The 16,839-nt window shown below is 41.5% G+C and overlaps 1 protein-coding gene across 1 annotated transcript; it reads left to right on the plus strand.

Moving 5' to 3' along the window:
* Window positions 1–10,954: 10,954 nt before the first annotated feature.
* On the plus strand, window positions 10,955–14,748 carry LOC116590039 (disintegrin and metalloproteinase domain-containing protein 20-like). Its single transcript, XM_032341720.1, has 2 exons — window positions 10,955–12,956; window positions 13,232–14,748. The coding sequence occupies exons 1-2, from the start codon at window positions 11,074–11,076 to the stop codon at window positions 13,281–13,283; spliced, it is 1,935 nt and encodes a 644-aa protein (XP_032197611.1). The 5' UTR covers window positions 10,955–11,073; the 3' UTR covers window positions 13,284–14,748.
* Window positions 14,749–16,839: the final 2,091 nt, after the last annotated feature.

Genomic DNA, 16,839 nt, shown 5'->3' on the forward strand with positions numbered 1-16,839 from the left:
GGCTGTAAGACTAAAAAAACAAGGACTTCTATATACTGCCTTTAAGAGGCTCACTTCAGAAGTAAGACATTCACAGACTGAAAATGTAGGGATGGAAAAATATATTCCATTAAAATGGAAAAGAAAAGAAAGCTGTAGCTATACTCAAACAAAATACACTTTAAAGTAAAGACTGTAATAAAAGACAAAGAGGGGTACCAAATAAAGATAAAATGGTCAATCTAGCAAGAGAATATAACATTTATAAATATATATATATATATACACCAAATATAAGAGCACCAAAATATATAAAGAAAATATTAATAGACCTAAACAGAGAAATTGATAGTAATGCAATAATAGTGGAGAATTTTAGCACTCCAATGATATCAGTGGGGAGATCATCCAGACACAAAATCAGTATAGAAATACTGACCTTCAATGATGCATTAGGCCAGCTATATACAGAAATTACATCCAAAAGTAACAGGATACACATTCTTCTCCAGTGCAGTGGAATATTTTTCATGATAGAATACATGTTAAGCCAAAAAACAAGTCTCAATGAATTCAAGAGGATTGCAATCATACAAAGCATTTTTTTTCTGGCAACAATGGTATTAAACAAGAAATCGATTTTAAAAAGAAAACACGACAAGTTATAAATATGTGGAGATTAAATAACATATTACTAAGAAAGGGCTGGCTTATAGAATAAAGCAAAGGAGAAATTAAAAAAAAATAAAGGCAAAAGAAAACAGAAATACAGCATCCCAAAATCTATGGGATGCAGCAAAAGTGTTTCTAAGAGGAAAGTTTACAGCAATATAGGCTTACTTAAAGAAGCACTGGGGAAAGGACTTTAGTCCAGCCCCCAGACAGGATTCAGGAGTTGTGGTGTGTGTGCATGAACCAGGGGCGGCTCCTGGTTTTAAAAGCACAAATAATAGAGATGAGCCAACCCTGGGGTCAACTTTTAGGAGTCTTGCTGTGGGGCCTGAGACTGGGGAAGCCGTAGCTTTCAACAGCATAGACAGAAATGGAGACTGTATTTCCTGGAGAGCTCAGTGAAGAGCAGACTTTGATTTTTCTGTTCTGAGACAGAGGTTTGGATGTGGTCGTTTCTGCTCTGACTCTCAGAAGGGATGCAGAGAGCCACCGGGGAAAGCCATAAGAGAACAAAAGACCAAAAAACTGGTTCTCACTGAGCCCAACTCCATACCCTTGAGAGGAGACAGGGCAAATCTGCCCAAGCAGGGTTGCCTGAGTAACAGTACAGCAGTCTCCTCCCCAGAAGATAGGCTGGAAAACAAGAGGACAACAACCCTAGAGTCCCTATAAAAACAGGTGCACCTTGCTTGGGTCATGGTTAATACTTTGGACTCAGTACATTCAGTCAACCCTCTCCCCCCACAACAGAATGACTAAGTGGAGGAAACCCTAACAAAGAAAAAAAATCAGAGACTGTGGCCTCTGCCACAGACTTAATGGATATGGATATAAGCAAGATATCAGAAAGACTTCAGAGTAACAATTACAAAGTTGAGATCTAGGCTTGAGAAAAATGTTAGCAACAATATAGAATCTCCAAGGGCAGAAATGAGATCTAATCAGGCCAAACATAAAAATGCTATGAATGAAAGGCAGTCTAAACTGGATACTCTGACTTCCAGGGTTAACAAGGCAGAAGAACAAATTGTGAGCTAGAAGATAAGATGATAGAAAAGAAGGAAACCGAGGAGGCCTGGGAAAAACAGATTAAAGCCCAAGAGATCAGACTGAGAGAGATTAATGGTGACATGAAATGTTCCAATGTGAAATATGGGGATCTCTGAGGGGGTGGAGAGAGAGAGAGAGGTCTAGAAGATATATTTGAGCAAATCGTGGCTGAGAACTTCCCTAATCTGGAGAAGGAAACAAGCATTCATGTCCAAGAGACAGAGAGGACCCCTCCCAAGATCAAAGAGAACAGATCAATGCTTTGACATATAGTAGTAAAACTAGCAAATCTTTTTTTTAAAAGATTTTATTTATTTATTTGACAGAGATCACAAGTAGGCAGAGAGGCAGGCAGAGAGAGAGGGAAGCAGGCTCCCCATTGAGCAGAAAGCCTGATGCGGGGCTTGATCCCAGGACCCTGGGATCATGACCTGAGCTGAAGGCAGAGGCTTAACCACTGAGCCACCCAGGTGCCCTAAAACTAGCAAATCTTAAGTCCAAGGAAACAAACCTGAAAGCAGCTAGGGGGACGAGATTTCTTATGTTTACAGAGGGAGAGACATCAGAATAACATCTGACCTGTCCACAGAGACCTGGCAAGCCAGAAAGGGATGACAAGACATACTCAAGATACTAAATGAAAAGAACATGCAGCCAAGTATACTTTATCCAGCAAGACTGTCATTCAGAATGAATGGAGAAACAAGGAGCTCCCAAGACTGGCAGAAACTGAAAGAACATGTGACCACCAAGCTGGGCCTGCAAGAAATATTAAGGGGGGGGGGTGGTTCTATAAAAGGAGAAAGACCCCAAGAGTGATATAGAACAGAAATTTACAGAGACAATCTATAGAAACAAGGACTTCACAGGCAAAATGATGGCAATAAAATTGCATCTTTTAATAATCGCTCTCAACATGAATGGCCTGAATGCTTCCATGAAATGGCACAGGGTTGCAGATTGGATAAAAAGACATAAATACATGACCTATCCATATGCTGTCTACAAGGGACTCATTTTGAACCTATACATCCAGACTGAAAGTCAATGGATGGAGAACCATTCACCACACTATTGGACCACAAAAGAAAGCTGGGGTAGCAATTCTCATATCAGACAAATTAGATTTTAAGCTAAAGACTGTAGTAAGAGACACAGACAGACACTATATTATTCTTAAAGTATCTTTTCAACAAGAAGATCTAACAATTATAAATATCTATGCCCTCAACATGGGAGCCGCCAACTACATAAGCCAGCTGTTAACCAAAATAAATAAACTTTTTGATAATAATACTTTAAAGGTAGGAGACCTCAACACCCCACTCTCAGCAATGGACAGATCATCTAAGCATAAGATCAAAGAAACAAGAGCTTTGGATGACACACTTGACCAGATGGATGTCATAGATAAATACAGAACATTCCACCCTAAAACACCAGAATACTCATTCTTCCTCTGTGCACACACAGGAAGACCTGAATAGACCACATATTGGGTCACAAATCAGGTTTCAACTGATATCCAAAGATTGAGATTATTCCCTGCATATTTTCAGACCACAATGCTTTGAAACTGGAACTCAATCACAAGGAGAAATTTGGGAGGAACTCAAACACTTGCAGGGTAAAGAGAATCCTGCTGAAGAATGATTGGGTCAATCAGGAAGTTAAGAAGAACTTAAAACAATTCACTGAAACCAATGAGAATGAAAACACATCAGTCCAAAAGCTATGGGATAGTGCAGATGTGGTCCAAAGGGGGAAATACATAGCCATCCAAGCCCCTGTCACCAAAAAAGTAGAAAAATCCTGAATACACAAGCTAAACTTACACCTAAAGGGACTGGAGAAAGAAAAACAAATAAAACCTAAACCAAGAAGGAGAAGAGAAATAATAAGGATTGAGCAGAGAACAGTGAATTAGGAGCTGGAAAAACAGTAGAACAGATCAACAAAACTAGAAGCTGATTCTTTGAAAGAATTAATAAGATCAATAAACCACTGGCCAGACTTATCCTAAAGAAAAGAGAAAAGACCCAAATTAATAAAATTATAACTGAAAGGGGGAGAGATCATGACTAATACCAAGGATATAGAAATAGTTATTAGAAAGTATTACCCACAACTATATACCAATAAATTCAACAAACTGGAAGAAACAGATGCCTTCCTGGAAACCTATAAACTACCAACACTGAAACAGGAAGAAATTGACAATCTGAATAAACCACAAACCTGTAACAAAATTGAAGCAATAATGATAAATTCCCAAAAAACAGGAGTCAAGGACCTGATGGATTCCCAGGGGAATTCTACCAAATATTTAAAGAAGAAATAATACCTATTCTGCTGAAGCTGTTTTAAAAACAAAAATAAAAACAAAACAAACAAACAAACAAAAAGAAGGAAAACTTCCAAACTCCTTTTATGAGGCCAGCATTACCTTGATCCCAAAACCAGACAAAGACCCATCAAAAAGGAGAATTACAGAACAATGTCCCTGAGGAATATGGATGCCAAAATTCTCAACAAGATCTTAGCCGGGGTGTTTGGGTGACTCAGTGGGTTAACTCTCTGCTTTCAGTTCAGGTCATGATCTCAGGGCCCTGGATCTCAGGATCAAGCCCCACATCAGGCTCTCTGCTTAGCAGGGAGCCTCCCCCGCCCCCCGTGTACTTGTGATCTCTCTGACAAATAAATAAATAAATAAATAAATAATATTTTTTAAAAGATCCTAGCCAATACGATCCAAAAGCACATTAAAAGGGTTATCCATCATGACCAGGTGGGATTTATTCCTGGAAGGCAAGCATGGCTCAACATTTGCAAATTAATCAGTGCAATAGAACAAATGAATAAAAGAAGAGAGAAGAACCACATGGTCCTCTCAATTGATGCAGAAAAAGCATTTGACAAAATACAACATCCTGTCCTGATTAAAACTCTCCAGAGTATAGGGATAGAGGGAACATTCCTCAATTTCATAAAAACCATCTATGAAGAGCCCACAGTGAATATCATTCTCAATGGGGAAAAGTTGAGAACCTTTCCTTTAAGATCAGGAACATGATAAAGATTCCCACGCTCACCACTATTATTCAACATGATACTAGAAGTCCTAGCATCAATAATCAGACAACAAAAAGAAATAAAAGTTATTCAAATTGGCAAGGAAGAAGTCAAACTCACTCTCTTCACAGATGACATGATATTTTATGTGGAAAACCCAAAAGAAAACCCAAAAGACTCCACCCCTTACTAGAACTCATTAAGCAATTCAGTGATGTGGTAGGGTACAAAATCAATGCACAGAAATCAGTTGCTTTTCTATACACAAACAATGTAATTATAAAACAAGAAATTAGGGAATTTAATCCATTTACAGTAGCACCCAAAACCATAAGATACTTAGGAATAAATCTAACTAAAAGGGTAGAGTATCTATACCTAGAAACTACAGAACACTTATGAAAGAAATTGAGGAAGACACAAAGAGATGGAAAAGCATTCCATGCTCATGGATTGGAAGAATAAACATTGTTAAAATGTCTGTCCTGCCCACACCAATCTATACTTTCAATGCCATCTCTATAAAAATACCTTTGACATTTTTCACAGAGCTGGAACAAACAATCCTAAAATTTGTCTGGAACCAGAAAAGACCTTGCATCACCAAAGGAATGTTGAAAAATAAGAACAAAGCTGGAACCATCACATTGCCTGATTTCAAGCTATGTTACAAAACTATGATCATCAGGACATCATGGTACTGGCACAAAAACAGACACATAATAATGAATACTGTTATGCTGAAAATAAATAAAAAATAAATAATAAAAAAAAGACACATAGGTCAAAGGAACAGAATAGAGACTCCAGAAATGGATCCTCAACTCTACAACCAACTAATCTTTGATAAATCAGGAAAACAATATCCAACGGAAAAAAGACAGTCTCTTCAATAAATGGTGTTGGGAAAATTGGACAGCCACATGCAGAAGAATGAACCTGGACCATTCTCTTATACCATAAACAAAAGTGAAGTCCAAATGGATGAAAGACCTCAATGTGAGACAGGAATCCATCAAAATCTCAGAGGGAAATATGGGCAGTAACCTCTTCAACATCGGCCACAGCAATTTCTTTCAAGACACATCTCCAAAGGCAAGGGAAACAAAAGCAAAAATTAACTTTTGGGACTTCCTCAAGATAAAAACCTCCTGCACAGCAAAGGAAACAGCCCACAAAACTAAGAAGCAACCCACAGAATTGGAGAAGATGTTTGCAAATGACATTACAGATAAAAGGCCAGTATCTAAGATCTATAAATAACCTCTCAAACTCAACACTCAAAAAACAAATAATCCAGTCAGACAATGGGCAGAAGACATGAACAGGTACTTCTCCAAAGAAGACATACAAATGGCTAACAGACACATGAAAAAAATGTTCAACAACACTAGCCATCACGGAAATTCAAGTCAAAACCACAATGAGATACCACCTTACACCAGTTCGAATGGCAAAAATTAACAAGGCAGGAAACAATAAATGTTGGCAAGGCTGTGGAGAAAGGGGAACCCTCTTGCATTGTTAGTGGGAATGCAAGTTGGTACAGCCACTTTGGAAAACAGTATGGAGGTTCCTCAAGATGTTAAAAGTAGAGCTACCATATGACCCAGCAATTGCACTACTGGATATTTACCCCAAATATATGGGCACATGCACTCCAATGTTCATAGCACCAATGTCCACAATAGCCAAACTTTGGAAGGAGCTGAGGTGCCCTTAAACAGATGCATGGATAAAGAAGATGGGGTGATATATACAATGGAATATTAATTAGCCATCAGAATGGATGAATGCTCACCAGTTATATCGACAGGGATGGAACTGGAGGGGTTATGATAAGAACATAAGGAATAGCGAGAAGACCACAGAGGAAGGGAAGGAAAATTGAAGGGGTGGAATCAGAGAGGGAAACAAATCAGGAGAGACTCTCAACTCTAGGAAAACAAACTGAGAGTTTCAGAAGGGATGGGGTGACTGGATGGGGTAGCCAGGTGATGGGTATTAAGGAGGGCATATGTTGTGATGAGCACTAGGTGTTATACGCAACTGTTAAATCATTGAACACTACATAAAAAACTAATATGTTGGCTAACTGAATATAATAGGAGATAAATTTTTTTTAAAGAATAGAATACCTAGGAATAATTTAACCAGGAAAATGAAAGGTCTGTATTCTAAATGGTATAAAACACTTATGAAAAAAATTGATGACACCAATAATTGGAAAGATACTCTATTCTGTGCCCATGGATTGGAAGAATCAATATTAAAAAGTCCATACTACCCAAAGCAATCTACAGTTTCAATGCAATCTCTATCAAAATTTAATGACATTTTTCACATAACTTGAAAAAAATAATATCTAATTTCTATGGAATCACAAAAGACCCCAAATAGCCAAAACAATCTTGAGAGAGAGAAAGCCAGAGGTATCATATCCCCTGATTTCAAACTATATTACAAGTTTATAGTAATAAAATAGTGTGGTAATGGCATAAAAATAGACACATAGATCTAAAGATCAGAATAGAGCCCAGAAGTAAACCCATGCATATGGAGTTTACTTGCACAAGGAGGCAAGAATGTACAATAGGGAAAGAACAATGTCTTCAGCACATGATGTTGAGAAAACTGGATAGCTGCATTCAAAACCATGAAACTGGACCACTATCTTACACTGTATGTAAAATTCAACTCAAAATAGGGGTGCCAGTGTGGCTCCATTAGTTAATTGTCTCACTCATGAATTCAGCTCTGGTCATGATCCTCAGGGTCATGACTAAGAGATCAAGCACTGTATCAGGCTCCCTGATCAGTGGGGAGTCTGCTTGATATTCTCTTCCTCTCCTTTGCCCCGCCCCTGCCTCACATGTGTGTGCTCTCTCTTTAAATAAATAAATGAATAAAATCTTAAAAGAGAAACATTCCTTCTCTCCTTCCACCTCTCCCCTCACCCATTCACATTCTCTCTCTCTCAAAAAAAAAAAAAATCAGGGGCACCTGGGTGTCTCAGTTTGTTGAGCACCCACTTTTAGCTCAGGTCATGATCCCAGGGTTCTGGGATTGAGACTTGTGTTGGGCTCCTTCCTCAGCAGGAAGCCTGCTTCTCCCTCTCGCTCTGCCTGGTGCTCCACCTGCTTTCACTCTCTATCTCTGTCAAATAAATAAATAAATAACTCTTTAAAACAATCAACTCAAAATAGATTAAAGACTTGAACTTAATACTTGAAATCATAAAATGCTAGGAAAAAACATAGGTGGTAAGCTTCTTGACATTGGTCTTAGCAAATTTTTTTTCTGTGACTCCAAAGACAAGGGAAACAAAAGCAAAATTAAACATATGGGAATATTTCCAATTAAACAGCTTCTGTACAGGAAAGAAGACCATCAAAAAATGAAACAACAAACTACAGAATGGAAGAAGATATTTGCAAATCATACATTCAATAAGGAGTTAAAATCCAAAATATACACAGAACTCATACAATCTAGTAACAAACAAAATAAACAGTCATTAAAAATAGGCAAAGGATGTGAATAGACATTTTTTTTAAAGAAGACATTCAGATGTCCTACAGGCACTGGAAAAATGCTCAATATCACTAAACATCAGGAAAATGCAAACCAAAACCACAGTGGGATAACACCTTACCCGTGTCATGCTGGTTATTATGAAAAAGACAGCAAATAACAGGTCTTGACAAGTATGTGCAGAGAAGGGAACTCTTGCACACTGTAGGTGGGTATATAAATTGATACTATCATTATGGGAAACAGTGTGGAGGATCCTCAAAAAATAAAAACACTGGGGTGCCTAGGTGACTCACTTGGAATAACTGACTCTTAGTATGGGCTCAGATCCCATTCTGAGGGTCATGTGATCAAGCCACACATCAGGTTCTACGGTCACCTGGAGTCTGCTGGACATTCCCTCCCTCTCCCTCCACCCACTTGAGCACTCTCTCTCTCAAATGAATAAATAAATAAATAAAATCTTTTAAAAAACTTAAAAATAGGGCTATCATATGATCAGCAATCCCTCTTCTTGGTGTTCATCCAAAGCAAACAAAATCACACTTTGAAAAGATATGTGCACCCTTATGTTTGTTGCAGCATTATTTACAATAGCCAAGATATGAAAACAATTTTAAAGTCCATCCATAGGTGAATGGATAAGGAAGATGTGACATGTATATAAAGTGGAATGCTACTCAGCCATTAAAAAAAATGAAATTTTGCAACAGCATGGATAAACATGAGGCTAAGTGAAATAAGTCAGACAGAGACAAATTCTGCATGATTACATGATTAGTTATATGTGGAATCTCAAAAACAAACAAACAAAAGAAAACAAAACCCAGACTCCTAGATACAGAGAACAGATTAGTTGTTGCAAAAGGGGGGCAAGGAAGAATGAGTGAAGAGGATTAAGAAGTACAAACATCCATTATAAAGTAAATCATAGAGATGTAATATAGAGAATGAGCAATACTGTCAATAATATTGAATTAATTTTGAAAAGTGACAGATGGTAACTAGGCTTGTTGTGGTGACAATTATGCAATGTATATAATTGTCAAGTCACTGTGTTGTACACCTGAAACTAATGTAATATTGTATGTCCATTATTCCGCAATAGAAAATGTAATTTTTTGAGGTATACTTAGCATACAATAAAATAAGTAGATTTTAAGGTGGACCTTGAGGAGTTTTGATTTGTTTGATTTGTAAACACCTTTTAGCTTCTTTTGGTCAGTATAACAAAATAGTAATGACTGGATGGCTTCTTGTTCACAGTTGTGAAGAGAGGAAATCCAAAATCAAGTCACCAGCAGATTCATTGTCTTGTGAGGGCGCTTCTTGCTTCAAAGATGGTTCCTCTTGCTGTAAAGCCATGCGCAGAAGAGGTGAGAGATCTCTCTGGGGCCTTTTTTTTTTTTTTTTATAAAGATCCTAATCCCATTCCTGAGGATTCCACCCTCATGACCTAATCACCTTTCACAGGCCCCACCTCCTACCACCATCATGCTGGGGTCTAGGATTTCAACCCACGAATTTTGCAGGGACACAAACATTCAATCCACAGCACATCCCCATCAAGATACACAAGTTTCCTGTCACTCAGGAAAGTTTCCTCCATTCTTCCATTGCCACAGCGGGAAACTACTGATTTAAATTCTAGTCTCAGGGGCGCCTGGGTGGCTCAGTCTATTAAGCATCTGCCTTTGGCTCAGGTCATGATCTCAGGGTCGAGAGATCAAGTCCTAAGTCCAAACCTTCTTCCTCTCCCTCTGCCCCTCCTCCCCACTCGTGTTTCTCTCCAGCATGCTCTGCTCTGTCTTTCAAAAAATAAATTTAAAAATCTTTTTAAAAAATTCTAGTCTCATAAATTAAGCCTATTCTAGACTATTCCAGAATTGATTCAAATTAAATCCTATATTAAGTTCCTTTGGTCTGATTCCTTCTGTCATCATCATACTGTAAGAGAAATCCATGTTCTTACATGGATCAGAATTTAGTTCTGATTTAATAGGGATTATTCCAATAGACCAATATGCCAGTTTGTTTATTCATTCATCTGTTAAATGCTGGTTGTTTTTTCCCAGTTTGTGGAATAAGTTCATGAATCCAGCTGATGTGGACATTCATATTCTAGTCTTTGTGGGTAATCTCCTCAGGCCAGGATCACTGGGACGTAGGGTAGATACAAGTTTGATTTTATAAGAAATGGTTGTTACAGATTCTAATTGTTCTACACATGAACTCTATTTACTCTTTCTTTACACCAATCATCCCAAGTGCACTCAATTGTTGTAAAGTATGAGACCTAATTCTCCTCATTCTTTGAATTCTTCAAAGAATCCTTTGAAGAAACTTCCAATCTCCTCTCCATCCTCTGTTTTAATTACTTGTTGATCCCTTATGCCATTTAGGTTTGAGAAAGAAAAGCCCTTCCCTCACTGAAAATGCTACCAAATGCACTTATTTTTCCCCTGCGACTTCTCCAAGAGACCATGGGGCCTTTCAGCCCATGGGAACTACTGTTCCCAGTTCCTCCTATTTTTTTCTCTTCTCTAAGTCCCCTGGGCTAGGATGCCCAGCTCACTGAGCACAGCCTCCCCTGATGAGCACACCATTATTACATAATAGCTCCCCACCCCCTTCTTGGGGAGCCCGTGCCCCCAGTTCCTCTCTGCTCTCCTCCAGACTCCCCTACTAGAAAAGTTGCTGTATGGGTGATCATCTTGCCTACCTCCCACCCGACTGAATCTTCTGTGGTCACAGGCTCCTTCAACCATGGGGCCTGCCTGGGCCCGGGCCCACTCAACAGGTGTCCTCTGGCTGCCTCTCCTCTGGCTACTCCTGTCTGCAGTCTGCTGTTCTCATGCCCTCCCAGGATGGCGCTTCACTTTCTCTGAAGTTGTGATCCCCAGGAAGGTGTCCCACAGGGTGGGTGGAACTGAGAGACAAGGCCAACTCTCCTACAAGATTTACTTCAGGGGCCAAAGACATGTGGTTCACATGAAAATCAAGAAGAACTTGCTGCCCAGGCAGTTTCCTGTTATCACCGATAACGATCAGGGCGCCATGCAGGAGGACTACCCCTTTGTCCCCCGAGACTGCTACTACTACTGCTACCTGGAAGGGGTTCCTGGCTCCATGGGCACACTGGACACCTGCTACGGGGGTCTGCATGGCATGCTGCAGGTGGATGATTTCACTTATGAAATAAAACCGCTGGAAACTTCTTCCAAATTTGAGCATGTGGTTTCTCTGCTCGTGTCACAAAGAAGATTATCGGGGCTTGAAAGGTGTAAGATTGAAGAGCACAATACAGATCAAGAATACGAAGAGACAATTCTTGCTGGAACTCCTAGAGCCACCCCCGTGTATTTGTGGTGGCCACATAAGAAATACTTTAAAATCCACTACACAACTTCTAAGTCATTAATTGAATTGGACACTAATCTCACACATGTAATAGAGAGTGTGATGATTTTGAACAACATATTACATACCATCTACAAACCAACTCTCCTAGATGTCTACATACGTGTTTTGTGCATATGGGATAAAAGGGATAAGGTAGATTTATATGAAGAGCAAGATATTCAAAATATCATGACTGATTTTGCTTTGTGGAAATACTGGGGTTGGTATAACGATATTCCTCATGATACTTCAATGCTTCTTACAGGGGATAGAATTGGTGGGGCCTCATACTATGGCCAACCCAATGGAGTGTGCAACCCTAAGTGGGGCGTGGCATATGTATATATGACAAGATACCACGTATTTTTGGCTGCGGCTGTTGCAGCACATACCCTAGGTCATAATTTGGGCGTTGATCATGATACACCAGGTTGTCAATGCTTTCGAAGAAAGCACTGCGTCATGGCTCCTGAGCCTGGTTTGTTGGATATGATGAGCAACTGTACTTGCGAAAAAATACATCACAAGGTCACTATATGGGATCCTTGTTTGAGCAGACCAAATGTACGGTACACCAATTTTCCTTACATAGCTGCTCGTTGTGGTGACCTGTTCGTGGACCAGGGGGAAGAATGTGACTGTGGCTCCTTAAAACAGTGCTCTACTAATAAGTGTTGCAAGAGCGATTGTATCCTCACCCCTGGCAGTGATTGCAATGGAGGAACCTGCTGTGTCGACTGCAAATATGCTCTACCTGGATGGCTTTGTAGAGATAGGCTTGGTATTTGTGATCTCCCAGAATACTGTGATGGGAGGTCGCATAATTGTCCTAATGATTTTTACACCCAAGATGGAACTCCATGTTCACCATTGGCTGTCTGTGTGAGAGGAAACTGCAGCGATCGTGACCTGCAATGCCAGTCCCTCTTCGGCCACCAAATAAAAGACGGTGCACCAGCATGCTATCAAAAATTAAATGTCTTAGGTGACCGATTTGGGAACTGTGGGGTGAAGGGGATACGAGGAGGAGGAAAACCGATGAAGTGTGAAGAGCGTAATGTTTTTTGTGGACTACTGCACTGTCGTGATGTCAAAGAAATTCCTGGTGGAGGTGAGCACACTGTATTTCGTCACATAATAGTACGTGATGTCAAGGAAGAGTTATGCTTTGGATACGATGCACACCATGGGATGAATCTGCCAGAAATGGGGCTTGTCGTGGATGGGGCAATGTGTGGCCCAGGAAGGTACTGTTTCCAACAGAACTGCACTTTTATTCAAGACTTGGGGTTTGACTGTGATGTCAAGACATGCAATTTCCGAGGGGTGTGCAACAACATGAAGCATTGTCACTGTATGAGAGGTTGGAAACCCCCAACTTGTGAAGAGAGGGGAGTAGGTGGTAGTATAGACAGCGGCCCTCCACCTGACAGAGAATTTGGTCTTCGGGCCAATATCATTTTTAATGTAAACCAGACATTACTTCTACTGATAATTCGCTTGATTATTTTACTGATTTCAGGCATCATTGGTGCCTTTCATCATTTAGAAGAGATGACGTAAGAAGAGGATAAGAAGCAGAATTGCCTACACAGAAGTCAATAGTGACCGGAATGCGCCAGGTGGAGAAAATCATCTTGGCAGGGACTAAGAGAAATGACGAGAATCACTCTGATGATTACAGAATCCCATAGCTACTCGGAGGTTGTCATCTTAAAATAAAATGACTTGCCGACTTAACATGAGGTCTACACAGTTAAATTTAGTACCATCTCCTGTCTAGTCCTAGTCTTCTGATTGCTTTAAGACAGTAGAGACTCTTAAATACATTAAGATGTGGATTCTGGTGTTTCACAGATGCCCGTGGAGCAAATCTTGTTTGCACTGGGACGCACTTGGTTTTGACAAGGGGACCATTTCCCAATCGGTTATATACTAGATTTCTGTTCTTTGTTCATTTTATGGCTCCTGTTAAACAAATAACATTCAGAGTGACAGTTGGAAAATACGGTAGGACGGTAAGACCTTTTTCCTCAAGGCACAGGGGTGCCAAAAGATCTACCACCCACCAAGCATGAGCTCTTGGATGAAGTCTTAGGCCATGGGAGTTTCAAGGTCCATGTTACATTGAGAGTTGAAATGCACTGGGCCAGGATTTTGTAATGATCAAAAGAAAGCACCCAAGAAGGGCCTGGAACATGGGAGGCAGTGACTACGTGCCATTACTCTCATTCTTACTCTTGGGCTATGCTCAGCCTGAGGTATTCCAGGATTATGAGTTTGGCTTGGCGTCTTTATTAGAAATAAAACCCACAGGAGGAGCCATTGATCACTGACTGAGAGATCACTGCTTAAGGCCTCTGGTCATTAAAGTCATAGTAACTCACATTTAAATTCTTGGGAATTGCCTGAGCACAGCCTGTGCGTAAAGCACAGGGTAGAACTGGCTGTCTGATACAGGTACAGAGAACAAACTCACACAAAAGGAAACAGGAAGCAGTCGCTTCAGAGATCATGCAAGAGAAGACGAGGGTCTCATAAGGGACATGTGTTATCTTTGTGCTGTGTAAATGCCTCAGGCCTCAGATCCAGATTCTTTCAGAAAATACGCAGTCCGGGTGAGAATAGTGCCGAAGGGTTGGGGAAGTATACAGCAAGATAGACTCAACAGGGGTACCATTCTGTGCCATCGAAATCTGTCCACCTTTTCTAGAGCTCTCTTACCTTCTTGTCCAAGGGGCGTATGTGGTGGAGTAGTCTGGATCTCCATCCAAGACAGATCTGAGCCCCTGTTCACTATGCCCTTATCAAACGTGTATTCCTGCATCTGCACTCAGCACCCGTATCTACTACCCACCGATGAATAAATCATGGAAATAAAAGGCACAGCGTAGGGAATCTCGTCAATGATGTTGAAATAGCATTGTATGGTGACAGATGACAGCTTCGCTTGTGGTGAGCACAGCAAGACATGCAGAGAAGTTGAATCACCGTATTGTACACCTTAAAGTAATGTAACCCATGTGTCGACTATCTCAAATAAAGGGAACATTTTTCTTAAAGATTTTATATATTTATTTGAGAGAGAGACAGAGAGAGTTGGACGGCGAGACAGACAAAGTTGGGAGCCTTCGAGGGAGCCTCCTGGGCTCGGCCCAGAGTCCAGTGTGGTATAGTCTGAAGTCTATGGGAAAGTGCTTAAAGGGTGGGTTCATGTGCAGCACTGATCTCCTCCGAATGCCGGACAACCTGCCCTCTACTCAGCCACCCCTCCCAACCCGCCTCTGCACTGGCAGCTGGGGTCTTCCATGCCCCTAGGCCCGAACCCTAACCCTGGGTTGGGTTCTCAGGCTTCCATCCACAGAGGCCTGGCCCTCAACCCCTACAGATTGGGGACCCATGAGCCATACTGTAGACCTCTGCCTGCCACCCAGGAGGAAACCATGCTGTTGGGAGCTGTGGGAAACAGAGCAGGAGAAACTTGCACACCCCCCTCAGGCCGCCTTCACCTTCGGTGCCCCCTTCTGCCAAAAGAGGCTGGAGCCTAAGGTTCAGGCTCACACCCTAACTCAACTCTGCCCCCAGAAGCTCGCCTCCATGGGAGGCCTCCGGGAGCCCTGTAGGCCTGGCCTGTGGTCTCCTATGGCCACAGCATGCACCTAGCAAGAAAGCGCTCTCAGCACGGGGCTTGGGCGCAGCCCGAATCACTGCCCAACACAGACCAATTCTCTTGAGCTTTCTGCCCAAATCAGTAGGTCCACAGAAATCTGCAAGCCCAAATTCTCACAGGAGCTAAAGGTTCAGGACCAGGGTGACAGAAAGGGGAAGCCAATAGCAAGGAACCAAAGGCACATGTCATGTGCATGTGAGCTGGCCCACTTCTCTACCTGTCAGAAGCGAGCCATGCCTGACAGGAGAGAGTCCCACCTGCACCGGGTCTGTCCATTTGCTGCCCTTGAGCATCGGGGGAGGTGGCCAGCTGGCCACAGATGCTACCTGTCAAGTACCTATAGGACCAGCTCCCGGTCCTCAGCTAAGATGAAACAATCAGTCTGTGTAGTGACCTATTTCTGGGGGCAGGGCTTGTGCTCAGTGCTTTGGTGACTCTATCCCCTCCCTTTGCATTTTTTAAAAACACCTTAGGCAGGGAAAACTGACATACACAAAGCTGTCCATAGTTAATGTATGTAACTTGAGCCTGACCCTAACCCTCATATATAGTTAAGATATACTCGATTTAGAATATTGCTTGTAATTAGAGGATGGTTTTTAGGAGCTAAGGAATCCAGGGACCAACCTTCTTCAGTCTTCTTCTCCCTTAAATCCGGTAAATGGGAACACATTCAGCTACGTGCTATCTGGAGAGTGACCACACGAGGGCAACAGTGAGTCAACATGCCCCAAAGACCACTGCAAAGCCCATTCTTCCTTCATCTGTCAAGCCTATTTCATTCATTGTTTACAGGTCATTGTACAGATGATGAGAAATGTGACGCTGTTGAATTTTTAAAAAACCAAACGAATTCCTTCAACCTGTTAAGCATAGAAGATGTTTTCTAAAATCTTGGAGAGCACGTGAAGGCCCAGGACCCTGGAAAAGGGCTATGACCATGGAATCTGTTCAGGTCTACTTGGGAAACAAGGAAGGCTTCTATTCCACTCCCTTCCGGGAAGAATCTGTGTCAACTAACAGCACTGAATCCACACCAATAAAACAGTGCAAAATGGTGCAGCTTAGAAGAAATAAAAGGAGAATCAACAGCCTCCAGAAGCAGAGAAAGAGCCACCCCCAGGAACAAAAAGACCTACCATGAAGGGTCTGCTCAGGCCAATTTGCATTTCTGGAGATCCTCTGGAGCTAGAAGGCCCCCAGTGCCCCCGGGGGTCATGGGTCAGGCAGAGCTCACACCCTGAGGCTGCCCTGTTGGAGCCTGTGACCAGCCTCTTCCTCCACGAGACACCCCCTACCCCCTCACGACTCCAGCCTGCTTCTTGGAACTCCCAATCCCTTTTGGACCCCATTGTTCCCTTTTCCCATCCCTGCCATCATACAGAGTACGTTGAACTACTTACTGTTCTGTAATTTACATGTTTTTTGTCATGTTTGCTCTGAAACGATATCTTGCATCA

The sequence above is a fragment of the Mustela erminea genome, chromosome 5 (assembly GCF_009829155.1).
Source record: "Mustela erminea isolate mMusErm1 chromosome 5, mMusErm1.Pri, whole genome shotgun sequence".
NCBI lineage: Eukaryota > Metazoa > Chordata > Mammalia > Carnivora > Mustelidae > Mustela > Mustela erminea.